Here is a 26,466-nt window from a genome sequence, read left to right as displayed (position 1 = left end):
CTAGCAACTCCCACTAGGCGGCGCCCTCAGTCTCATTCCGACCAAGACGCCTCCAGGTCTTAAAGTTTATTACCTGTCTAACAAGTTTCCTTCCTGCGCTACTGTCCCTTTAAGAAGGTGAACCAGGTGAGGTCGAGGCCCCGCCCCCGTGATGGCCCCGCCCCCACCCCCGCTTGGCCCGCCTGGCTTGCCCAGCGCCTCGCGACCTGGCCCAGCCGTCGGGGCCGAGGTCCCAGGTCCCGGCCGGCGCCATGGAGCGGCGCTGGCCCCTGGGGCTCGCGCTGCTGCTGCTGCTCTGCGCCCCGCTGCCCCCGGGGGCGCGCGCCGAAGAAGGTACAGAACCCCCCTTTCCCTCTCCCTTTCCCGGCTGCAAGAGCCGGCATTCCTGAGGAGGCCCTCCTCTCCGCGCCCCACTCTTTCTCCCCTGGCTTCGCCCCAGTAGCGGGGAGATCGATTGGCTCGGCCAATCCCTGATCTTTAACCCCAGACTCCTGCCCGTGGGATCAGTCACCCCTACCCTCTGCTGGCCAGCACTGTTTCGTGGGTGGAGAGGGAATTCCTGACCACAGCCAGGAAGCTGCATTCCTACTGCAGCATCATGGGACCCTCCAAGTGCCCACTGCTGAGTTTGCAGCGTTCACAAGTCCGAGGTGGAAAGCCTCCTTTTGCCAGCCTAACCAGATCTTAGATAGGCCGACGCTGTGGAAGGATTAGGACTTCGGGGGCTCCCAGGTGTAGGGGTCCAACCTTAAACTTAAAGTTTTGCAAACCCTCTCTGACTGTGCCCCTCTCAGTTCCCAAAATCGAAGCTGAGCCTAGAGCCCCATCTCCTATACCCTCGCCCACCAGAGCAGCTACCATTGACAGCAGAAGAAAACTCCACCAGGGTCCCGCTCAGGACTACAAAGGCGACGTCCGCCCATGGCATCCCTCCCGGACCCCTCTGGTGCAGTGTCTGCTGTAGCTCTTCCAACGCTCGCTGTCCTGACTCTGGTTCAATCACCAGCCCCCAACCCTTGCCCCACTCTTCCTTGCCCCCATCACACCCTGAGAAATCCGCTATAATCCCCTGGAGTGTTTCACTCCTCATTCCTGGACCCCTTTGCTCCCTCTGCCTCCGGGTCTTACACTATTAGAAGATGTGGCAGCCTCGGGCTGGGAAGGCCCGGAATACCCAATGTAGGTAGTAGGGCACCTCCTCCCTCTTTGGTGACACTCTCGTTTTCTCCCCATTCAGTCACCCTGATGGACACAAGCAAGGCACAAGGAGAGTTGGGCTGGCTTCTGGATCCCCCGGAGGATGGGGTAAGTGTCTGAAGGACCTGGGAAAGTTCAAGTCTGAAGGCCAGTGGGAAATGGGGTGGAGAGGTGGGTGGAGGAACAGAAAAGAGCAGGAAAAACTGGAAGTGTCTCCTCCGGTGGGGGAGGGGAAGCTGAGTCAGAGGCTCCTGAATGGCACTTGTAGGGGGTGTCAAACTTCACTCCCCTGGGACTAACTCCACGGCCTCACCCTCCTAACATGTGGGGGAGGGGGGCGGAGGTGAGCTCACAGCCCCTAGTGAGAGCATGCTTATGTTAAGGAAGGCTGTCCGCTGGATGAGGGCAGAGACACCTGGAAATCATCCCCTGTCTCAGCTCCTGTTCGTTGCACTGGAGTTATGTGGATGGGTTTCGGAACATTAGGGAGCTCCATAAAAGTTTAAATGATGTATGGATTTTTTCTTTTTTTTTCCTGAAGAAGCGAGCCAAAACTTTCACCAAAGTCTTCAAAGGTCCTTTGGCGCCCTCAAACTTAAAAGCTGCCCTCCTCCAAGGCCTCTGAACACTTGACTTGTTCTCCATCCCTCCCAAGCAGGCTCCAAAAACACCTTCAGCTCCAAGTCCCTTAGGTGTCCCTAAGTGAGCAGAGGTGGATTTTTAGTGTGTCATTATAAAGAATGTATTCAGGCCTGAAGTCCAGAGACACCCTTGCTGCAACCCAGTAGAGCTGGTCTTGGAGCCACATGGCAATACCTGTCGGGTTGGAGGCTGACTTACTGGTCCTGGATGTAGGCTCTGGATTTCCTCCCCTTAATCCAGCACCTAAGGCATGTGCTGCTGTTTCTGGGATTAGGGATATCGCTTTCTTTCTCTCTTGGACTGGAGGTTCGAGGCTCCCCTCTGAGCTCTTCCACAGAGTGGCCTATAATTAGAGTTAATAGACTAAACCATAATGTATCCTGCAGGAGGGGCCATTTGGAAAATCCTGGATTAGGCCAACTCTAATAGGTGCCTCGTCTCATAAACCAGCTAATCACCCACAAGGAAGGCAGCAGGACCATCTGCTGGCTCCCACTGGCCCTTCCTTATGCTCCACCAGCCCCACCCAAATAACTCTTCCCTAATTGAGCCCCAGTGGAAGCAGGGCCCCTTCCATGGCCCAGTGGGAGAAGTTCTGCTCCCATCCTGCTCTTGTTTACTCCCCTCTTTCTAAAACCAATTACATTCATAGAACTGGACTCCCAGAATACACCCGAGTTACAATCTGCTGCAGCTACTGTGTGTCAAATGAAAGATCCTCAGTGTTGTTCTTAGATGATAGTTGTCCCCTATCTGTCCCTGCTGGAACTGGAAGAGGCATTTGCAGCTGGGAACGTCTGTTTCCCTAGGCTCTAGCTGCAGCCTTTGCAGTCTGGCTACAGATCTGCCACACATTACTATGACCACCCATCTACCTGCCTGTGCCCTATGTTTTTTCCTTGGGCTCCTCAGCAGCGCTCCACAGTACAGGCTCCAGGTACCCTTTCACCCCAGTTTTATAGCCTTTGGACACTCCTCTTGATCTTTGAACTCTGACATAATGCAAAATTGTGTGCTTCAAAATATCCCCACCCTACCAATTCTTAATTAGTGAAACTTTTTGTTTTATGTCATGAGAACCCACTCACTGGAGTGGAATAAAACCTCAGGATGAACTTTCCTAGGGCCCCAGTCTCTTCTCCATCAGATTATAGGGTGCCATCCAAAATATCAGTGCGATGATTCGTGAACTGTGTATGCTTCCTTCTTGCTTGCGCAGGCGCCATGCTAACCTTCTCTGTATCGTTCCGATTTTAGTGTATGCCCTGCCAAAGTGAGCACTATATGCTTCTTTCTTAACTATATCTGGCCGAGGAAATATTTAAGAGAAAGAATGTTACTGATGAAGTACGATATCTGTCCCACCAGCATATAATCAGAGCATCAACAGGAATTAAGGCCTGGAGTGATGCCAAGGACCGAACAGAAAGTCCAAACACAAATCCACATGTCCGTCCGATATTTCCTTGTGGATGACCATGACATTCCAAGTCAATGTGGAAAGTATTGCTGGGGACAGAAATACGTCCTACCCTCCCTCTAAGTGAGCCTGTGGAAGTGACAACCGATGATGAATGAACTGGAGAAACACTGTTTTAATTACCTTCATTCACACAGGATGAAGTTCCAGGAAAGTTCAGAGGGTTAAATCTTGTGTGTCGTCCTGAGTTTTGGGAAGGAGTGGGGGTGTGGAGGCAGTGACAGGCCCAAGTGTGAAATGAACAAAGGAGCCCTGCTGTGTCCATTTAAAAGTCTCTGTAAGCAGCCTTCTTCCTGGTACCGGTTGCTTACAATGTAAATCCCCTCCAAAGATGTAAATGTCTTTTACAAGGGCGGCTTATATGAGCTAATCCTGTATTTATAGTTTTTTCCCCCCAGTAATCATGTCAATGGCCAAATAAGTATATTTTGGGATGTGCACCAGTCCCCAAAAGTATTGATTTGTACAGTACTGACAACTAAATATCTGTAATTTTTATGACAGAATGAAAGGGAAAACACATCTCCATGTCCTCTGAGCAGATACAAAAATAAATTCTGGTGAAATCGAAGTTTAATGTGAAAAAAAAAAACTACCAAAATTTCAAGCCAAAAGATAAAAAGAAATGTATGATCTCAGGCATAACACACAGCCCAAAACTCATGATGTTATCATGTAAAAATGGAAAATGTGTTTTCACATAAATGGTGCCACTAGCAGAAATGTGATATGGCTGAGAATATTAGAAACACACATACCAACAAATAATTAGTATCTATAATGCATTTTTAAAAAGCTCACCCAAGTGAATAATAGCCGAGTTTAATAAAAAATACTAATAGCCAATGAACAAAGGAGAAACGTGCAACCTCCCCCTTCAAAGAAAAATGTGACTGGAAAGGCTAAGTTGCTTTGACCATAGGATTGGCAAAAGATGAAAAGAACATCAGTATCCATTCTGACGAGCTTTCTAGAAAATGAACTCTCTTGCCCTGTTTGTGGAAATGTAAAACTGATACAGCCTTTGGAGGCCAGTGTAGCAGCTTATAAAAATCGTGATCTATCTGTGGATTCAGCAGTTCTATAGAAATCTTACAATCATCAGTCTGCTTCCCTAACACAAACAAATAAAAATCTTAGAAACTAAATAATGACCCAACAATAGGTGGATGATTGAACAGTTATGGTGTACCCATACGAGGGGTGCTGTTTATATATTGCAACAATAGACAGATTTGTATGTATTCTGTAGGCGTAATTCCACGGCATCATTTGTTAGAGTAAAGGAAGTTACAGAATAACCCTTGCATAAAAACACAGAACCCTTTAGACAGTTTCTCAGGAGGTTCTGAAATTGGTCTAGAAAGCTTGGTCTCAAGCCATTCAGAATGGCTACCTCTCAGAATAAAAGTGGAAGGACTGGGGAGACCTCATCTTTGTTAGTCTATTCCTAACCTACTAACATAAGCAGAAATATGAAGATTAAGAAGAGCATAAATTCTGAACCTGAAGTGCCTGGTTTCATATTACAACTCTGTCTCCTAATATCTAAGGAAGTCCCTCAGATACTGGGCAGGCTACTCCATACTGGGACTGTATCCGTGGCCTGTGGGGAGCTAGAGTGGTGCCAGCCATTATGATCACTAAATTTAAAAATTCAATGTTAAAAAAAAGACAAGGGACAGACTAGACGGTGCCTGGGAGTCCGGCTCGCTGTTGCGATGTTGGTGACGACTCCAACTAGGAGGAATTTTGTAGACCATTCCATGCTTGTCCCTGTCCTCCAATGGCAGAGGGGCCTTTAACTATTTGAAAAATAAGGCTCTGAACTAACTAGCAGGTGGATTTTGAATGAGCTTTAGCTTTGCCTTTGGTGGTACCTGACAATTCTGCTGATTAAATAAGTCAAAATTCCTGCTATACTTTTTTATTTAAAGCACATGAAATTAAGGGACCAACCAGATCTGGCTAGGATGTAAAAGGGTTTGTTACCTTATCTGCCCCGAAACATTTTAGGTACTCTCCTGGGGCTGAGATTTCCAGTAAGGCAGGACAGGTCACCTTGACCTGGGAGCTCTGACTCTAACCCCCTCTTCATGAGCTCTGGTCACTGAATCTGATCCTTTTCTTGCAGTGGAGTGAGGTGCAACAGATGCTGAATGGGACACCCCTGTACATGTACCAGGACTGTCCTGTAGAGGAAAGTGGGGACACTAACCACTGGCTTCGCTCCAATTGGATCTACCGAGGCGAGGAAGCTTCACGTGTCCATGTAGAGCTGCAATTCACTGTGCGGGACTGTAAGAGTTTCCCAGGGGGAGCTGGGCCTATGGGATGCAAGGAGACCTTCAACCTTCTCTACATGGAGAGCGACCAGGATGTGGGCATTCAGCTCCGACGGCCTTTGTTCCAAAAGGTACTGCCGTTCCTTCATGTCTTCCTATCCCTTGTGTAGATCCTTACTGAGATCCTCACCATGATCCAGCTCAGCCAAGGAGAAACAGGGTGCATGCGGATGTAGAATAAGGGAAAGAATGCAGGACAGCATACCAGAAAGGCTGAACTGAGTACCACTGGCTGAAGGGCATCATTTAGCCTCTCTGAACATTGGTTACCTCATCATATAATAGCCTTGTTACTTGCATCCACTGAAGTAGCATGATGCTATGGTTGAGTGGGGAAGTATGGTGTGGGGGTTTTCAGACATGTTACCTCAGTGCCCATCATGTTCTTATGTAACATGCCCCCAAGAGTAGGCTGGAACTACACAGGACAGTTTCTGGCTGCCAATCACTAGTACCATGACATTCTTTCATAATGTGGAAGAATGCTAGAAAGCAAAACCTTCTGAGCTTATGTAGGATGTGCTCTCATTTCTTTCCAAAGAGCGAAGGTTGTAAAGTTTGTTATTGGTAATAAATTAGTTATGACACACTCTGTAACTGATCACCTCGTTGGCACCAAGCTCAGGAACACCTCCCAGCAGTGGAAAATTTTATGGTCTGTAGCATTCCACTGCCTGGGATCCAATCCTAGGTCCGTTGTGTCATGGGATCCAATCCTAGCTCCTCCGTGTCATTGTAGAAGGACTAATTTGTCATAGGCTTAATTTCTTCTTCTGTTAAGTAAGATGGTAAGACATCTTGTCTCACAGAATTATTGCATGAGCTAAACAGCATGTCTACAAAATGGTTACCCTGTGCCCTGGCACATCAAGCACTTCCATCATGGTTATGTGAATTGGGTATTGCTTATCCACAATGCTTAGGGTCTGAAGTGTTTCAGGTTTCAGACTTTGGAATATTTATATAGACATTAGGGATGAGACCCAATTTGTTGTAAGAAGCCATGGGGCAGTGGCTGACTGGCAAAGTTTTGGCATGCCTATCTCTGGCGGCGGCTCCATGACTTCTCCTTGACTCCACTTCCTTTCTCCCAGCATTCAGTTTAGTTTTGCCCACCTAGCTCTACACTACCCTATCAGGCCGAGCCAGTTTTCTTTATTAATTAACCAATCAATCGTATTCGCAGCATACAGAGGGGAAACCCTTTTCTGTTTAAATAAAAAGAAAGGTTTTAACTTTAACATAATAAAATTACATAAAAGAGTTATCAGGCAAGAATTACAGTTACAATATTTATATATACTTTCTACCTATTCTTCAACTCCATCAAAGACTCCCAAAGGGTATAATATTACCTAAGTAAACAGGAAATGCATTATAAGCAACTTCCAAAACTCTAGAATTGACAGGGACATCTCACTGCTTGGACAGTCACCCAAAGTTCTTCTGCACCATTGGGGCATTCATCTTCAGCCTACAGGCCCATACTATCCAGCAGACTTTTCCATGAAGCAAGAAATTTCAAAGACAGTTCCACCTATATTGACTGTTTGTCAGTCTCTTTCTTCTGAGTCTTGCAGAATGCCTAGGGGACTCTTTCTATTCTTTCATGCAGCAAGAACCCCAGAGGACTGTCTCACCACTAGGCAAGTTCAGCAGTCATTTCTCTGTGGGTCCTACATGTCCAGTTCACATAGCATATCATTAAGTAGTCCAGGCAAGAGCAGTTTCTTACCCAAATAGTTAACCAACTCCATAAAGACCCTCTTCAGTGCCCATCATCCTCTTGAAGTAGATTGGTGCTGCCAGCAGCAGATGTGTCTCACAGTCATGAAAGGTCCTAAGTTCTTAAACATTTTAAATGCCATATTCTGTAGTCTTTGAAAGGTTTGAAGAATGTCTATCCATCTGAAATAATATCTGTACATCTAGAAAATTTAACAAACATGACTACAAGCTTGACTATTATAGATGATTATCTATTTACCTATATTTCTTAATTATACATTACATTTTTAAATGAGCTGCACAAATACAATACCTTAATCCAGAGCAGAAATATATATACACAGTATAACAAAATTGACCTTAACTTTGTATCAATAAACCAAGATCCATACCAATGCAAGTCTCTATAGCATATCCACCTTTAAATGTAAAGAAACATTTATAAACAATATTTGGGAATATGGCATAATTCTCTACAAACTGCTTCCTGCTGTTTATTGGGCAAAGTAATTTACTGAAGGGTGTTCATGGTGACTTTTCAAGGGGTCTTGGTCCATAAAACCACATCAGTCTGGAAGGATTCCACAGGTTCTCATTCTCTGTGGAAACATCTTTTCCAAATCAACATATCCTTAGACCCAAATTTCAGAATCAAGATACCATTAAAATACATAGGTTGGTTTAGCTTAGCAGTCCATACATTGAAATGTCTCTCTGTACTTAGGTCCTTCTCAGTCAAAAAATTCAAAGAACACACAATAGTATACATAATCTAAACTCTCTATGAATTTTCCATTTTTTATATGGCTTATTTTTCTTTACTTTTTAAAATCTTAAATGATTTACTTCTTTTCCAACTCTCTGTACTTATTCTCTCTCCCAAGTATGTACATTTATCCAACACTGTGACCCATTTAGAAGTCTTTTTTTAAATCTGGATTTGTCTTTATTATGTATCCTTTTTAATGAACTTAAGTGGTGGCATTGCTAGGGGAAATATGGCACTGCTTGCTTGCTCCACCCAGTCCAACATGGCAGACACATGTTCGCTGCCTCCGAGAGCCATGTACATTGCCCCATTTTAGGCACACAGTGGGTCTAATTTGCCATTAAGCAAGTTGTAGCACTCTACTCACAGAGCCCATTTAAATGTTGGCCTCCTGAAAGAGCCAGAGGTTGCACTGGCAACACGGCCCAGAAAGCTGGCATTTCAAAACAGTGTGACTTTATCTGTTACCATTGAACCAGGAAAACCTCTCTTAAAAAAGCCATGCCTCTCGCTTGCTTCTAGCAAATAGAGAACACCCAAGAAAATGCCACTACCAAACCATGCATAACTCTGTTCTTTTGTGACTAGGATTCCTTTTTAAGCTTTTTCAGGTTTTACATAGATTTAGTCAACCATGCTGGAGCCCCAATTTGTTGTAAGAAGCTACTTGTTCATTTCTTAGCCATCCAGACTCCTAAAATAATCACATAGAAACTTTATCAATTAAATCATTGTTTGGCCCATTAGCTCTAGCTTCTTATTGGCTAGCTTTTACATATTAATTTAACCCATTTCTATTAATCTGTGTAGCGCCACATGGTAGTGTCTTACCTGCAAAGGTTCAGCATGTCTGTCTCTGGCAGGGGCTCCATGACTTCTTGACTCCACCTCCTTTCTCCCAGCATTCAGTTTAGTTTTCCCCGCCTAGCTCTACCCTATCGGGCCAAGCCAGTTTTCTTTATTAACTAACCAATTGTAATCACAGCATACAGAGGGCAATCCCACATCACCAATTCTAATCATAAATTTCATTTACGTTTTATATATGCCTTATATGTGTATCTTGAAGTACTTTTATACAAACTATAGTATGAGTGCATTATTGTTGTGTTCTATCATTTGAGATCATATATAGACATTTCCATTTGTAGCACACTGTAGGCACTGGCAGGCTTGAAAGTACTTTAGGTGGATTTGTGCATTAGAGGTAGTCAACCAATATGAAACCGCACATTGTTTGTTATGAAGGGATGAAACACAGGATTGCCATCATTCCTCTTCCCCCTAGGTGACGACAGTGGCTGCAGACCAGAGCTTCACCATCAGAGACCTGGCATCTGGCGCTGTGAAGCTGAATGTTGAGCGCTGCTCCTTGGGGCGCCTAACCCACCGTGGCCTCTACCTAGCTTTCCACAACCCAGGTTCCTGTGTGGCCCTGGTGTCTGTAAGAGTGTTCTACCAGCGCTGTGCAGAGACTGTGCACGGCTTGGCCCACTTCCCTGGCACTCTCCCTGGACCTGGAGGGTTGGTAGAAGTGGCTGGAACCTGCCTCTCCCATGCAGAGATTAGCCCGGGCTCCTCGGGTACACCACGGATGCACTGCAGCCCTGACGGCGAGTGGCTGGTGCCTGTGGGCCAGTGCCACTGCGAGCCTGGCTATGAGGAAAGCAGTGGTGGCGTGGGATGCACTGGTAAGACATGGGGTGGCAGGAAGCCCCAGAGACCACCAGGGTGGGACTTCCATGTGCCAAAAAAGGGCTTCATTTCCACGATGTTAACCTGAATGACATGTCCGCTTGGGTGTTCCAGTTTCAGGGAGTGGGGTAAAGGGTGCGTAGGGTTGGTTTGTCGTATAAAAAACAAAACAACAAAAAACATGGTTCTGCTTCTCTCTCTAGCCTGCCCTGTTGGCTCCTACCGAAGGGACATGGAAACACTCCATTGTCTCAAGTGCCCCCAACATAGTACAGCAGTGTCTGAGGGGGCTACCATCTGTACCTGTGAGAATGGACATTACCGAGCCCCTGGGGAGGGCCCCCAAGTAGCATGCACACGTAAGTCTTGCAGCCAGGGCCTGGCAATGTGGCCACAGTTACTGGGCCCTCTTTGGGGCCAAGACTTCTCAGAGCTTACCAAGTAGTGGAAACCCACGGAATCAGTGCTGATTATAGCTGCTCCCTGCTCTCTGTTCTCTCTTTCTCTCTCGAATGCAGAGATGTGGTTACACTACTTCCTCTTTGGTAGAAGTTAAATCTGTCATGAGGGCTTTGGAGAACAGCAGTGATTGGGATGATAGACAGAAGCAGGGGTCAGCAGCTAAGGTGAGAGCAAAATGGATGTCTATTTAATGGTTCTTTTTCTCCCACAGGTCCTCCATCGGCTCCCCAAAATCTGAGCTTCTCTGCATCAGGGACTCAGCTCTCTCTGTGCTGGGAGCCCCCCAGAGATACAGGGGGACGCCATGATATCAGATACAGTGTGGATTGCTTGCAGTGTCGAGGCATTGCACAGGATGGGGGTCCCTGCCAACCCTGTGGCAAAGGCGTGCGCTTCACCCCAGGGGCTTCGGGACTCACCGAATCTACTGTGCAAGTTGAAGGCCTTGAGCCTTATGCCAACTACACATTTACCATCAAATCCCAAAATAGAGTGTCAGGACTGGACAGTTCCAGCCCCAGCAGCGCCTCCCTCAGCATCAACATGGGGCATGCAGGTGAGGAGCCTGGAGCCAGCCCCAGACCACAGGGATGAGTGATGGGCCAGAGGCAGCGGAGACATAACTTCAATTATTTCTACTTTCCTTCCAAACTCAACCCTGTCATTCTGGGTGTCTAGAGTCACTCTCTGGCCTGTCCCTGAGGCTGGTGAAGAAAGAACCAAGGCAGTTGGAGCTGGCTTGGGCAGGGTCCCGACCCCGAACTCCTGGAGGGAATCTGAGCTATGAGCTGCATGTGCTGAACCAGGTCAGGATAAACGTCTGCAAAGGTCTTGGACCTTACTGTGGCACGCCCCCGTGTCCAGGTCCTTTCACACCTGCCTATCTTACCAAGGCTGCCTCAACACAGCCTCATTAATGCGAGTCCCACCCACAGGACGAAGAATGGCACCAGATGGTTCTGGAACCCAGGGTCTTGTTGACAAAATTACAGCCAGATACCACATACATTGTGAGGGTGCGAACAATGACCCCACTGGGCCCTGGCCCTTTCTCTCCTGACCATGAGTTTCGGACAAGTCCACCAGGTAGGTTATCTATCTCTTGTCACACCCAAACATTTATCATCTCATGGAGGGACATCGGCTTGTATTGTTTAATGGCTCTTGCTCTTCTCTGTATATATGCACACATGTGTCCACTCAATAATCTCTGTAAAGAGAGACAGACCCAATGCCTACTTGACAACTGACTGCGGGTATACACTCGGGACCCTACTTTTTAACCTCTATCACCCCAAAGGACTATGAGCCCCCAGACTTCTGATTCATATGCCCAGTTTCCAGGAGCCTGACTGGAGGAGAGATCGTGGCCATCATCTTTGGGGTGCTGCTTGGAATAGCTCTGCTGATTGGGATCTATGTCTTCCGTTCAAGGTGCTGGCTCTGTCCTCCCCACCCACTTTTCTGGGGTCCCTCTGCCTTGTTAGAAGCCCTGCCTGTACCCCCACATGATCCTCCTGTTCCTAAAACCACAGCTCAGATGTTCCCCATGCCCAGCTCTCATGTCTGTGACAAATTTAGTCAGAGACCACTGAGATTTTCCTGGGTCTCTGAAAAATTTGTCCTACCTCCACAGGAGGGGCCAGCGGCAGAGACAGCAGAGGCAGCGTGAACGTGCCACCAATGTTGATCGAGGTGAGGCAAAAGTTTGTCTGTGTGTGTGTGAGAGAGAGAGGGGGAGAGAGAGAGAGAGAGAGAGAGATGCCCAGGTCAACTCTGGAGATGTGGGAGGGGTATATTCTCCCTAGGGCTCTTATATTTTGCCACCTTATTAATTTGGTTAATTAACTTTGCTGTGATAGCTGTCAGCAGCTCCAATGCAATTATCTACTAGCTCTTGGTACCAGTGCACAGCCACCTTGGGCTCTGTGGTGGCCAGGTCTATGAGCAGAGGCCAGGCAGGAAGGGGTTAAAGTCCACTGAGACATGTGGGCTTCTTGCTTATCACCTCATTAGGTGGCAGGCAAGAGGGAGAGGCCTGCTGTCTATCTGAGTAGTTGGCATTGAAGGGAGGCTCCATCTGGGAGTGAATGAGGTGTAAGTGACTCGGACAGCATGGGGTCAGAAGCTGGGACACAAGTCATAGGAAGATTGGGTAACTCCGGACAGAATTTACGCCAGAGTCTGAGTTCCGGCCACCACTGTAGGCCCTGAACAGTCATACAGAAGCATAGAGCATAGACCAGAAAAAGGCTGGAATATGGAGGCTTCACTGAAACAGAGGTTTTGTCTACTTGAGCTAAAGCCAGGCTCACCTCAGAGAGCAGAGAAGTATCGAGAACGGGCTTAGCTGTCTGCCCTTCTTCCTAGCCCCCATGCTCTGATTCCTGAAGTATATGCTGCAGTGGCTGAGCCCTCTTGTCCTCCCTAGAGGACAAGCTGTGGTTAAAACCCTATGTGGACCTCCAGGCCTATGAGGACCCTGCACAGGGAGCCTTAGACTTTGCCCAGGAACTGGACCCAACCTGGCTGATTGTGGACACTGTCATAGGGGAAGGTAAGTCCTGCTGTGATCCCAGCTGGTCCCCTCTGTGTGGTAGCACATGGCTGCCATCAGGTTCTTTTTTCAAGCCTGAGGTCCCAGATGAGTCCTTGTCTGCTGGATCCTGTATCCTCCTTGAACTGCTATGCCCCGGAGCAGCTTCTGCCTCCTACGCACTTTGCTCTGTGGTTATGGGGTTTCTGATAAAGAACATTAAACACATCATCTCTGCCCCTAGCGGTGTCACCATGCCAAGTGCAGGTTGTTCTCAGATGGTTCCCAAAGTAGGAGAGAGTCAGAGCCTCCCTAAGTGAGCATTCCATCCCATCAGGAGCCCAGTGTCCTCGGGCTGCCCCAATCCCCTGGGTCACCAGGGGAAATAGATCTCAACAGAAAACAAGGCTTGGCAGTGTTCTTGTCAGTGAGGCGGCTGAGCCAGCACTGTGCCCAGGGAGCTCATTCACAGGAAACAGGCAGGCCTCCTGTGACCTGGGCCCTAGCCCTGGACCAGCTTGTCCTTCATAAACACGGCTCATCCCTCTGCATTTAGTGAGGGCTTACTTAACATAAGCCGAGCGTGCTAGCCATGGCAGACAGTGGTGGGTAGGTTAGGTTCTCCAGAGGGGCAACCTAAGTTCTGTCCTTCCTCAGATGGCCAGTGAGAAGAGACAGGGACTAGAGGTATCATCAGGCCACGACCTTATTTTCATCCCACCTAGGAGAGTTTGGGGAAGTGTATCGGGGAGCCCTGAGATTCCCCAGCCAAGACTGCAAGACTGTGGCTATTAAGACCTTGAAAGATACATCCCCAGATGGCCAGTGGTGGAATTTCCTTCGAGAAGCAACTATCATGGGCCAGTTCAACCACCCACACATTCTACGCCTAGAAGGTGTCGTCACAAAAAGTATGCAGGTCATCCCCAGGAACTAGAGTAGAATGTGTGGGAAGGGGGAGAGGGGTGGGAGCAATGGAGGGGAGTGGATGTCAAAGGAAGGAAAACTGGGCCTGGGGGTGTGTGATGCATGTGCTGTGTCTCAGGAAAGCCCATCATGATCGTCACAGAGTTTATGGAAAATGGAGCCCTGGATGCCTTTCTAAAGGTGAGACAGGCATAGTATACACTCAGGAGAGGTCACCCCACGGAGCCCCATGCCTTGTGGGAAACTGTTCATCCTCTGACGTATACATTCACCCTACTACAGGAACGGGAGGATCAGCTAGCTCCTGGCCAGCTAGTGGCTATGCTGCTGGGCATAGCATCCGGCATGAACTACCTCAGTGGCCACAATTATGTTCATAGAGACCTGGCTGCCAGAAATATCTTGGTAAATCAGAACCTATGCTGCAAGGTGTCCGATTTTGGCTTAACCCGCCTCCTGGATGACTTTGATGGCACCTACGAAACCCAGGTTAGAGCCCCATCCACACTCACATGTACAACCAATCTGATGGTCCGTGCACAAGCACGAGGCCCGATCCCCTTTCCGCATAGCTTTGTACTCATCCGTGCCATATCTCCTTAGGGAGGAAAGATCCCCATCCGTTGGACAGCCCCAGAAGCTATTGCCCATCGGATCTTTACCACAGCCAGTGATGTGTGGAGCTTTGGGATTGTAATGTGGGAAGTGCTGAGCTTTGGTGACAAGCCTTATGGGGAGATGAACAATCAAGAGGTAAGCCTGGACTGTTCCCCATGTCATCCCTGACACACCTCCTCACTCTTCTAAATTCTCTAACATGGTCTTTTCCTGTAATTCTTTCTTTCCAACTCCAATTTTGGGTGCTATTTCTTGTGGCCCTTTCTCTGTTACTTCTTTACTCATTACTACATCTACCCTGGTCAGATTAGAGCTCAATAATTTTTGTGTGATTTCCTAGTGGATGTAGCTTCTTGCCTCGGTATCTCTCCCTGTCTTCTGCTACATACAGGTGATGAAAAGCATCGAAGAAGGGTACCGGTTGCCCCCTCCTGTTGACTGCCCTGCCCCTCTATATGAACTCATGAAGAACTGCTGGGCTTATGACCGGGCCCGTCGGCCCCACTTCCTCCAGCTGCAGGCACATCTGGAACAGTTGCTTACTGACCCCCATTCCCTAAGGACCATTGCCAACTTTGACCCCAGGTAAGTATGGGAGTTTGGAGCATAAATCATGGGGGAAAAAATGGGTGTTCGATCCTATCCACTGAGTGCTGGGCCCTGGGGAGCTCTGGACAGAATCTGGCATATGAGACAGCACCCAGTCCACGCCCGTTGGGAAAGCCCAGGCTCACAGAGGTAGGATCCCGTCTATCATGAGTTTTCAACGGCATGATTTAAAAAGAGTTAGCTCTAGATTACCAACCTCATTCTATTTCCCCTTGAATCTATGGAGTCGCTATTCTTTGTCACTCCCACTGTGTTCCATTGTGACTGGGACCCCACCTCTGGTGTTCCTGTGGCCATTTGAGACGTGGGATACTTTCTTTTCCCCATATATATATTCTTGAATGTGGAGGAAAAACTTACAGATCTGACAAATCTTGGAGGACCTACTGGTGCAAGCTCTTTGCTGAAGCCTGGCACCTGCTCCTGAGAGCTTAGGCAGCTAGAATGGGGTAGGGACAGGAGGCAGTCTGAGTCCGTCTCTGACTACATGGTCAGCTGAGGAATGACACAGATCACAGACAGTACAGAATGATGGCAGCATCCAGTTCAGAGCCAGCAGCCCTGGGAGTGGGGAAGCAGCCGAGATCAGTACAGAGGACCAGCCCTGCTGAGAAGGTAGGACTTTATGAGAACAAGAAATGTTGACAAGTTTCCCAAAATTGTATTTTATCAAAAACATGGCCAGAATGTAGAGAATGAAGTGGAAGGAGGGGGTCGAGTCAGGGAGCCAGGCAAGGCTTTATCGGGTAAGACAGCCTGGTGTACTGGCCTCTGTATCAAACCCACCATATATAACCTTGTTTCTGGGAGAGATTGTTTTCCATGTTCCAGCTTTTGAGACTATCTTTTGGAGCACAGCTCCCTCGGACGCTGGAGACCGTGTGTGCTAATCTTTCTGGAATGCTGGATATTTTTTCCCCCAGCAGATTTACTTTGCTAATGGTTTTTGGCTCTGGCTGGCTTTCCTACAGGAACACTCATTGTATTGTGGCTATCACAGCGTAATAATAACAGTCGGGGGGTGACTGTGGCAAGTGAGGGCTTCTCCTAGGTGGCCATCTTAGGAAAAGGCAAGAAAGCATCTTGCTGCAGGCCCCTTCTTCTGTTTTTTTGATTTATCTCAGTCAGGATGCATTCATGTCTAAAGGACTGGGAATTCTCTTCCCTAGGGATGCCCATAGCATCCACATTCGCTAGATCTATCCATGGAACAAGTCAGTCAGCCGCCTGCCCGCTGCTGTGAGCAGAGCATACCAGGAAACAGGTCAGGAAGTAGGCTCAGACAGTAGCCAGTTTATGTGCAGAGCCTAGATGAGCTATATGCAAGCGTCACATTCGGTGCTTGCTGCAGTGTGATGGCCCAGGCCAACCAGCTCCTGTACTCCAGGGGGACAAACATAACTTTGAATCCCACAGGGTGACCCTCCGCCTGCCCAGCCTGAGTGGCTCTGATGGGATCCCTTACCGAAGTGTCTCTGAGTGGCTCGAGTCCATTCGCATGAAGCGCTACATCCTGCACTTCCGCTCGGCTGGACTGGACACCATGGAGTGTGTGTTGGAGCTGACAGCTGAGTAAGGAGTCTGGGGCCAGGCAGCCTGGGCATGGGAAGGTGACTGTGGTCTGAGCCTCTAGACTCAAGGCCTCCCTTCCTTCTTCCATAGGGACCTGACGCAGATGGGCATCACACTGCCGGGCCACCAGAAACGCATTCTCTGCAGTATTCAAGGATTTAAGGACTGAGTGGCCACCGAAAAGATGCTTCCTCCCTCTACCCCCTCCATGAGCAAAGACAGGGCCACTCCCTGAGCCTTTCCTCAACCTACAAGATGTAGGTTATTGGTGCTGCTCCTGCCCAGTCAATCAGGACTCTTGCCTTTGGAGGAAGGAGCCTTTGTTTATAAAAAGGAGGTGGGAGGTACAAGTGAAGGGGATTGTGGGTGGGTGGGTGCTGGGCAAGGGTTTAATATATATACTTATATATGCATTATCTATTTTTGTAAATAAACAAGAGTTGAGTTTTCATCCCTACCCGTGATCTCTCCCCGCAACCCCCAACCCAAGTCCCTCTATTTCAACCCCAGGAGTTGAAGTGTTATCAAAGAAGCAAGTACTAGCAATTCTGGAAAATGAGGTTTTATAATTTTCGCTGTGGCCACAACCTAGCAGCACAGGGCAAGGTGGGTGTCCAGGCTGCTGGAGCCAGGCTCCTGGAGTTTTAGGGCTTCTCCCACCCTCAGCAAGCACATTGCATAGGCTGCTTAGGCCAGCCAAGGGCCTGGGTGCAGCGGTGAAAGCAGCGGCACTAAAGGTGACCGACCCTTGGTTTGGGGACCTCAGGAGGACTGGGCAATCCTGCAAGAGAGGGCTGGGGCCTCAGCACCTCTAGGTCATGCTGAAGCCCTGGGTCAGGGCGCTTGAGATACTGGGGAGGGGTTTGGAATGCAGGGAGGGCAGAGGCAAGGATTGGTCTCGGTGTGGGTGGCCCACAGTGGGGAATGGACCTGTGGTCTGGAAGGAGGCCCATCCTCACTCAGGATGCTCTAGCAGTGTGGCACTTCCGACAAAGGACATGGCCATCCAGAGGGAAACAGCCGTTGTCATCTGCCTCAATGGACAGGGGCTTCCCACAGTCCTGAAAAGGAGGAAGGGTAAGCGGGAACCTGGCCAGGAAGATTCCTTCTGCACCCTATTATACTCCACCTCCATCTGAAGTAGGAAGTCCAAGTGTTCCATAGGTTTGGGACTGACGTTCTGAGCTTGCTTACCTTCCTGACCATGCTACCTTCTCTGCTCCTTACCAGGCCTTTCCTGCCGGAAAGGTGGGACTAGGCAGTTCCCGGAACCTACCCCCTGCCATCCCACTACAGGTTTGGAGACTATCCCATCCTATCTCAACTCCATTCTGACTGCTTCTCACTACTCCAGCCCAGCCCACACATACACAGTGCACATCAACAGGCAAACCCACCACTCTTCCCTCCCTCCAGTCGGAAAATCCCTTAGTTTTTCCAAGGCTCAAAGTGACCTCTGCAAGACAGGAGGGACAACTGACCTCACATTTGTAACACTTCATGTGAAAGTTCTTGTCCAGAGCGACTACGCGCACGGTCTCATCGCGGCCAGGCTCAGGCATGATGGGCTCAGAGCAGACAGAGCACCTTGGGGCGTACTGCCTACAGGGTCAGAAAGCAGGCCCAGAGGGTTCAGTGGATCCAGGCACCTCGGGCTTTCAGCCCCCAGGAGGGCACAGGGTAAGGGGGCATAGGTTGCGTGGCCACAGGGTTGGATTCACATATCCAGGTGGAGCAAGTTCATAAGAAAGCCCAAAGGACCAAGGGGCGCACACAGCAGGCCCTTATCGAGAGAATTTCCTGCCTCTCCACTTACAGTCTCTTATCTCCCACACCTCTGTCACAGGTGTTTGATTCCACACCCATGCCCCACCCATAATACAGCTTGGCAGGAACCCCAAAGGAGGACAGAAGACACCTCCCACTACATGTGCATACCTCCAGCCTGGCGCTAGAGAAAGCAGAGGGGCCAGGAACCTTAGTTACCCACACAAAATCCTGCACGTGTATCTCCCAGGCACACTGTCCACGGTGGGGACAGACTTCAATTTTCCCCTCCTGTACTACATGTTGATACTCTGCCTTCCAGCCCAGAACTGTGATTGAGGGAGAAGTCAGTACTCCAAGCATCTAAGCTCCGAAGGAACTTTGAGAACCCAGCCTAAATGTGAACATAGCTATTCTAGGACCAACTGCTGAACAACACCCCAGAAGCCCAAGGGAGCCAAAGTTCACGTAGAAGAAGCCTATGGCCACAACTGTGGCCAGCAAGCAAGATCTATGGTCTGTCGCTGACCTGAAGCCAGGTGGCAGCCTGGTTACCAAACAAAACATGGATCAACAGAAAAAAAAAAAAAAAGAAAGAAAGAAAGAAAGAAAGAAAAAGAAATGATAGGTCCTCACTTGTGATAGTCAGGGACACAGTGGGGCTGGTTGTTCTCGCCCACAATGAAGGAGGTACCCTCCAGGGGACAGGCACAGACCACACAGGTGAAGCACTGTGGGTGGTAGGCTTTGCCAGTGGCCCTCAGCATGCGGTCCGTGATAGGCTGCCCACAGGTGTTGCACTTCTCCAGGGTCTCCTGGGAAAGAACAGAGTAGGTTGTGAGGGAACCAGAGTCCCCAAGGCTCATCCAGCCCCAACCCCAGCCAGAAGCCCCAGCCCAGACTTACGGTATAGCAGCCCTCGCAATAGGGCGCCCCTTCCAGACTGTAGAACTGCCCTCCCTGCAGCTGCTGCTGGCACTGATGGCAAGTGAAGCAGGTGATGTGGAAGAGCTGTCCCAGCGCGCGAACTGCAGGCTGGGCGCGGGGCAGTGGCTGACTGCATCGGCCACAGGACTCTGGGAAGATCAAAAAATTTCACCTCGGCAAAAAGGACAGAAGATCCCAAGAGCTCTTGCCCAGTCAACACATAGCAGCAGGGACGGTGTGCCCCAAGAGTGGGTGGCAGACTCACCATTTGCTGCCACACTCTGCCTCTGAGGGTGCTCCATGTCCTGCATCAGCTGCTGGGTCAGCTGCTCTAACTCCTGCACCTCCTTGAGGGTCAAGGGTCCTGGGCCTCCAGGAGAGCGCACCTAAAAACCCCAGGGCTTTTTTCATATTCTCTAACTCCTCTCAGCCAGCCGACCGCTTTTAGATTGAGACCTAAGCTTCAACCCCCTTCCCTCGATGCCAGGACTCAGCAAGCTCCTCTCTGCTGCCCCTATGTTTATATATGTGCCCTGACCCCTAGCACCACACATATAAATATAGGGGCAGGGCTGACCTTCGCCTATATCTCCTACACCAGGGACATCTTCAGCCATGTAGCACAAACCCTTGCAACCCCAGGCATCCAGACAGACCAGAACAACTAAGCAATGGGAACCTCGCTTACAGTTGCTCAAGGCACCAAAGCACCAGACATACCAGGACACACACCAACTTCACAGAGCATGCACAGACAGCATCTCCCACACCCCAGACAAGCGCCATACTATGCGTGCACACACACACACACATACACACCTACCCATCCAGCCTGCTGCTGAGCAGACAATCAGCATGAGGAGGCCACGAGGCTGGAAGCATAGCTTAAGCCCTCAAAAGCTATTGGAGAGCCCACCCTCAGCTCTTCAGACACCCTAGGTTCCGTCCCAATGAGAGGCTAAGTGAGGGTTTTGTAGTCTACCCGGTCCCAGTCCTTGCCCAGCAAGTCTTCAGGACAGATGCAAAGGCCAGCGCCCAGGCCAGCCCATTCCTCCTATGAAGTGGATCTTGAGGGTTAAAAACTGGGGAGGGGAAGGATGTCCCTGCACAGGGACAAGGTGCTTCAGAAACCTGCGACCTTGAGCAGGGGCTTTCTGACCTGCAGCACCGTGTCCCTGAGACACTCCTTCAAGAACTCTGCATGGGTGTAGTCTATTGCAGGACTAAGTCCAAGCAGCACACTGTGACCCTATCACCTGCTGATTCCTTCACCCTTCCAGCCCCTGGAGCCCCTCACCATGTCCTCCTCCACCAGAACTGTACTCAAAGCTCCACCTACCATGCTGTCCCATGCCCCCTGGCCTCGGCCACTATCCTTAAGACTGACTCCTTTAGTCACCTATTCTTAACTCACAGTGGGTCCCTGAATGGAGGCTTCATCTTCGTCCTCTTTCAAGGCGTCCTTCCCTGCCCTCTGAGGACAGGAAAATGGAATTGGCTTCTCCTAGCTCTCTAGTAAATGCTACTATAAATGGCTGTTGCCATCTTGGGAAGGATAAACTATTCAACCGCACTCCTCCCTGTGGGTGCCTGTGTCCTTCCTGCAGGATGCTATCAGCTGCTGCCTCCTCTGCCCGCCAGCAGCAATGTCACTGATCAACTCCTGTGGCCTCAAAAGTCTCTTCTTCAGTATCTTCCACCTCAGCGTAGCTGGGACCTAGGATTTATCAGCACTTTGCTCTCAAGATCCCTTCCAACTAGTCCCACCTCTCCTTTCATCACCCACACTACTAACAGCCTAGCAGAAGGGACTGGGTGTCACAGACTTCAACCTGACCTTGTGCCTTGCCAATCAAGTCCCTAGACTGGCTTCTCATACTAGCCCTTTCTACAAAAGCCTCTTATACCACACGAGGCTATCTGGCCCAATCTCTAACCCTGGGTCACAGCACTGCCTGTTTCCTGTTTCTGCCTCCACACTGCAGAAAGTAGGTGGAGACGCCAAACACTGCAGAGCTCCCAAAACACTGCAGCACCTGCCACGCCCTCCAACTCTCTGGCCCCAGCTTTTCTGCTGGTATTTGGCTCTGCCAGATTCCCAGTTGCCTTCCCCACAGCAGCTGTTCCAAACCTTTTCCATCCCTCTGAGCCCCCAACAGCTCGGCCCCCTTCATCACACTCACCGATGACCTCACCCCTTAAATGCCTGGCAGCTAGCCAGTTTAAGTTCCCTCATCCTTCTTTCTTTCCAACCAAACACTGTGTGTCACCCTGTCCTTGCTCCTTCCAGTGCCTCGAAGGTCAACCGCAGCTCTCGGGGATTCTTCCCTGCTGGCTCCTGCCTCTTGCATACCTGCATACCTCGACTCTTCTCCCCTAACTTGAAGCTCCTAACACACACACACACACACACAACACACGAGAGAGACACAGAGAGAGACCATAGTCTGACATGAACTCATTTAACAATCCTCCTGCCTCAACTTCCCATATGCTGTGACTTACAGGCCACCATACCCAGCTTCACTGCCAAACTTTCAGAACAAGCTACATTACCAACTTCCAGGTTTGCACCAACAGCTCACTCAACGTTGGCACTGCCACAGGGCACAAACAGTCCCAAGGCCATCTACGAAGTCCTAAAAGTCAAGTCTCTGCTTATCTGAGTCCTATTCCCTCAACCCACAAAGAACCCCAAGGTCACCTCATGAACCTCTAAGGACCCCATCCTGGGACTCCACTCTCTTTGCCTGACCCTTTCACTTCCTGCTGTGGAGCTCCTCCTGGTATGTATGGCTATGCGCACACCTCTGGCTTGAGGCCTGCCCCCACATCACAGCCCCACAGTAGCTGAATGACAGTTGCAGCTGAAGGCAAGTGCGCCTGAAGCCTGTTGCTCAATGTGCTGACAGCTGGACCCCTCCTTTTCCCGTCCAAACCATTTCCCCTTCGGCACTTCTCTATTTTGTCTGTAACACCATCATTCCCGACGTTCCCCAGGCTCTGAGCCTCCTACCCCTGTTGCTAATCAGTGGTCTCCTTCCTCCTTTAGAACAGCTCTCATCCCTGGTTCTTATTTCTCACTGCAACTAACGCTGCTGTGGCCCAGGAGTGAACTCGCCTGGGTCACAGACCTCCCTACCTCTCTTATGCATCTCGGCTGGAATTACTATAGAAAACTTCCAAAAAGCAGTGCTTCCAGCAGTCCTCCTGGCCAAACCACACACTCAACAGTGATGCTCTAGCATGCGCAAGCTCCCTGTCGGAGATTTCTTTACCAATCTCAAGTACACCTCCAAGTTTTTCCCATAGGAACCTCCTTCTGCTATCTGTTCTCCAGCCCTCCCGATCCCTCCTCGCCCCTCCCCATGTTCATACTCTTGAATTTTGCACAAGCTATTCCTACCTAAGTGCTATGCCTGATCCTTTCTGATTTCTCAAGTTCTTAAATACTTGAAGGCAGACCAACCTCACAAAGCTGTTCCTAACTTGCCAGTCCCCATGTTGGTTCCTAGTTTCAAATCCCTGTAACTCTGAGATTCTGAGCTATAGGAACTCAGCAACACTTCTTCCTACGCTGTCTGAAGACACACAGGCATTTACAGTAATCGGTCAGATGACCACCAGGTCCCTTCAACTCAGAAGATCTCTTCCCTTGAACTAACAGACAACTGTGCTGTCTATTTCCATTTCGAGCATTTATGTGCTAGACTGAGAAGATAAGCTCGCTCTTCACCACCACTGTTTGGGGTCGCTGGTTATTTCAGACAGAGTAAAAAAAGAAGGGGACTCAAAGTTCACCCAACTTGACAGCTTGTGAGAAACAGGATAGAAATTCTACTCCAGACCCATGACTTTGGAAAGCTGAACCTGTTTGAGAGATCGCTCCTGCCCCGGTCCCAGCTTCCTGAGTACAGAACACAGTACCTGGCAGTCAGCTGACACCGGCCCACAGGTGTGTACTGGTGCTGACTACACTTTTAATCTCTAGATGTGCCCTCGGGCGACGAAAGGGCTCGGAAAAGTCAGCACTGGGATGAAGTCAAGGCCCAAAAATGGGAAAAACTAAGGTTGGGCTAGAAATCTCATGTTCCCCTTAACATTCTGGGGCAGAAGGTACAAGTGAATGCTGTCTCTGCTTAATTTAAGCCCCTGCTGCTCTGCCTACTGACCTAGGCCCCAGCTAGTACTAGGCGTCCTCCAGAAGAACCTTCTCTGCCCCACCAGATAACCCCACACTTCTCCCACTGCCACACCCACTCTGGTACCCCTAATCCTCTTCGCCACTCTTACCCCACCCCCCCTTTATTCTGTGTCCCACTCCAGTCCCTGGCCTCAGCCTGCGGTTTCCTCACCTGGTTTTGGTTTTGAGCTGGTGGAGGCACTGGGTGCTGCTTCTCTTGAACTAAGGGCTTCTCTTTCTGCTGAGCGTAGGTGAAGTTTGGGGGCTGGGGGGATCCTGTGCCCACCGAAGAGGGAGCTTCCAGGGGCACTGACTTTTGATTGAGCTGTGGCCCAGGTGCACTTGGGGCACCAGGGCTGAACTTGGATGCCACGGGTGTAAATTTGGGAGCCACTGGAACAAACTTAGGTGCTGGAGTTGGAGCCTGAGAAAGGGGACCTCGGGGTTGTGCATTAGTGGAGGACACAGGCTGGGGCTGGACCTGGGGCTTGGCCTGAGTCTGGACTTGAAACTGGACCTGAGGCTTGGCCTGCGGCTGGGGTGGAGGCTGGGAGCTAGAAGGGGTCTTCCAAGGAGGCAAGGGTGCTGTGCCCCCAGGAACAGGCTTGGTACTAGGCTTGGGAACGAATGGGGTGGCAACTGGTGGTGGTACATATCCAGGTGACACCTGCAAAGGGAAACAGAGGGGAATGCACTTAGAGAGGGCGGTCACCCCCTCTTTATATCCCCTCCTCTCCTTCGGGGGGGGGCAGCCTTTTCTACTATCCTGCCCCTTACCCGGGCTTTGAAGGGGTCGTTCTTGGCCATGTCATCCAGCAGTGAGGACAGAGAGTCGATCTCCAGGTCAATACTGCTCACTTTCTCCCTGGGCTGGAGGGTCAGGGGTCAGAGCACCCATTCCAGTCTTCCCTTGTCATCCCAAACCCATCGGGGGAGAGTAAATGCTCCTCTCCGCTACACAAAGGTGTCCCCCACCCCACCTCACCTAAAGCTGTCCTCCAAGACCTCCCTACCTGCGATGGGACCTGGGTGGGGGCCTCAGGCCCTCCCTCCTCCACCAGTGGAGGTGGCGGGGAGGGGAAGATGTCCTCCTCCAGAGGAGCAGAGAAGAATGGTTCCTCGATCATCGGGGGAGGCGGAGGTGGGAATGCACCTCCCAGGGCACCCTCCGAGTCGTCGCTCTCCCCAATAGGGGGAGGAGGGGGCAAAGGAAAGTCTAGATAGGAAGGAGAGAGAAGGCTATCAGTACCGGGCCTCTTTCCTCCTCTGCTCAGCACAGTTCTAACCCCCAGATCCAAAAACTCTTTTCTGCATCCCAGGGAGTGTGCGGACCATAACGAGGGGCTCAGGACGCCCTGAGAGAAGCAGGTCGAGAAAGGCCGGGGATGGGCTGAAGAACCATGCAGCACCCGTTACACTTCAGAGAACGGATCCAAAGGGGAAGATTCCTGGCCCACATTCCCGCCTCCCACCCCCAGGCGGGAGACTTGGAACAGTCCCAAGGGTTCTGGCTTCTAGCCAGGAGTTCCAAGATGAGGTAAGAACATCTGCTCAGGACAGGGTGGCTGCGCCCAGCCCCCTTCGCAACAACCTTTCCAGACAACCCCAAAGTCCCCAAACCTCCGACCCCGATCTGGCGCTAGAGTGGGATCGGGAGTCCCAAGCCCAGCCGCATACCTTCTGGGGGCGGCGGGGGGATTTCGCCCACCCGGCCCATCTGTGCTCGTTGGGCCCCGGCTGCCACAGGAGGCTCGCTGTCCCCAGGCCGGAAAGGATTCACTTTGGGCTTCGGTGCCACGACTGGGGCGAACTTCTTCTGCGGGGCGTAAAACGCCGGGGCCGAGACGGAGACGGAGATCGCGGGAGGCGGGCGGGGGGCCGCCATGGCCAGGCCGGGCTGCTGGGGGTGGGTGGTCAGGTTACGCAGCGCCGTGCCGGGCTGACACCCCTTGGTCCGAGCTCCCTCGGTGACCCCACCCGCGCCTCCCAGAGTCCCCTTCCTGGGGCGGTGGAGCTGCTCCCCGCGCCTCACCGCGGGCAGGAGCGTGAGCGCCGCGTCTCGGATGACCGCTCGGCGCCGAGTCCGCGGACTCCGCGTCCCGGTCCCAAGCAGCCTCTAGCCAGGCGGGGAGGGACGACGCGCGCAAGGGAAGGGAGGGAGGGGGCGGGGAGAGAGAGGCGCCCAGACCATACAAGGAGCGGCCCGGAGAGGGGGCGGGGAGAGGCCGGGGAGGGCGGACTGGGCAGGAAACGCCCCCAGGAAGGGGCCCGGGTCCTGCCCCGGGCTCCCGGCTCTGCTATGGTCCGCCTGCGGCCTCCCCACTCACCACCGCCCCCGCCGGGCACAGACCACCCTTCCCCAGCGCAGGCCTCTGATGTCATTTCCTGACCTGCCACCTACCCCCCTCCACCCCCCCGCCCGACCCGCGGGTGCTCGAGATCTGACTCACCGTCCCCACTCCTGGCTGAGCGGGCAGGCGAGTATCCCAGAGGTCCCGAAACAGCTCAGTCCCACTCCCCGGGCCTGCCTGCCATTGACTGACCCCCCGCCACCCCCATCAGCTCCAGCTCTTCGTCCCACGTGTCCTGTGGTCAGTCGGGGTTCGCAGGACTGGGATGGGGCCCTGCTCCTAAGTGGGCGGGGATGGTGAGGGGGCGTTCGTCCTGCTGGCACCCGTCAGGGCCCTGTGTAACCCACTAGTGAATGAGCAGGAGCCGAAGCGCTCTTGGGGGATGCTAACTTCCAAAACTAGGCAGCCTCTTAAGGCTTCTAGGAATTCTCTTAGCCATAGACCCTGCCTGCATATCTGTTGCCCCAGGGGAAGAGTCCAGCGCTCAGTCTAGGAAATGAAGGTGGGAGGACTCAACCTGGGTGAGGCTGCTCTGGTAATGATGTCCTAGGAAGACCCAAGGATGTTAGTAGCCTCGGGGACTAGTCCTTGTGGGTCCTTCAGCAAACCTTCCCCAGTGGGGTGTCAGCTGCTCCCGGGGATGAAGCTCGGTGGAGCC

At 50.9% G+C, this 26,466-nt stretch overlaps 2 protein-coding genes and 1 pseudogene across 6 annotated transcripts; 1 reads left to right on the top strand and 2 right to left on the bottom strand.

Annotated features, from left to right (window-relative positions):
* Window positions 1-204: 204 nt before the first annotated feature.
* Window positions 205-16,933, top strand: Epha1 (EPH receptor A1). The gene is made up of 18 exons (XM_041634695.1): window positions 205-333; window positions 1,238-1,305; window positions 5,454-5,735; window positions 9,450-9,852; window positions 10,060-10,215; window positions 10,530-10,874; window positions 10,997-11,124; window positions 11,254-11,404; window positions 11,656-11,752; window positions 11,955-12,013; window positions 12,750-12,875; window positions 13,580-13,765; window positions 13,900-13,961; window positions 14,064-14,270; window positions 14,385-14,534; window positions 14,791-14,984; window positions 16,425-16,580; window positions 16,671-16,933. Exons 1-18 carry the CDS (start codon window positions 252-254, stop codon window positions 16,747-16,749), a joined length of 2,931 nt encoding a protein of 976 aa, XP_041490629.1. The 5' UTR covers window positions 205-251; the 3' UTR covers window positions 16,750-16,933.
* LOC121435730 lies at window positions 3,025-3,118 on the bottom strand (annotated as a pseudogene).
* Window positions 16,934-17,110: 177 nt separating the features above from the next.
* Zyx (zyxin) lies at window positions 17,111-26,005 on the bottom strand. Of its 5 annotated transcripts, none has more exons than XM_041634698.1 (10): window positions 25,908-26,005; window positions 25,135-25,354; window positions 24,471-24,673; window positions 24,235-24,327; window positions 23,630-24,127; window positions 19,540-19,660; window positions 19,254-19,423; window positions 18,984-19,162; window positions 18,062-18,182; window positions 17,111-17,641 (listed from the first exon to the last, which is right to left on the bottom strand). In XM_041634698.1, exons 2-10 carry the CDS (start codon window positions 25,340-25,342, stop codon window positions 17,540-17,542), a joined length of 1,695 nt encoding a protein of 564 aa, XP_041490632.1. In that variant the 5' UTR covers window positions 25,343-25,354; window positions 25,908-26,005; the 3' UTR covers window positions 17,111-17,539. The 5 variants fall into 5 exon arrangements, with proteins under 5 accessions (XP_041490632.1, XP_041490631.1, XP_041490630.1 ...); XM_041634697.1 differs by lacking the exon at window positions 25,908-26,005 and adding an exon at window positions 25,490-25,802 and having other exon boundaries at window positions 25,135-25,357; XM_041634696.1 differs by lacking the exon at window positions 25,908-26,005 and adding an exon at window positions 25,490-25,802.
* Window positions 26,006-26,466: the final 461 nt, after the last annotated feature.

This window comes from Microtus oregoni, unplaced genomic scaffold (genome assembly GCF_018167655.1).
Source record: "Microtus oregoni isolate MIOR12 unplaced genomic scaffold, Mior012 000046F_ref0000063, whole genome shotgun sequence".
Taxonomy (NCBI): Eukaryota; Metazoa; Chordata; class Mammalia; order Rodentia; family Cricetidae; genus Microtus; species Microtus oregoni.
The sequence above is the reverse complement of the archived record's forward strand: the minus strand, read 5'-3'. Positions and strand labels throughout refer to the sequence as shown.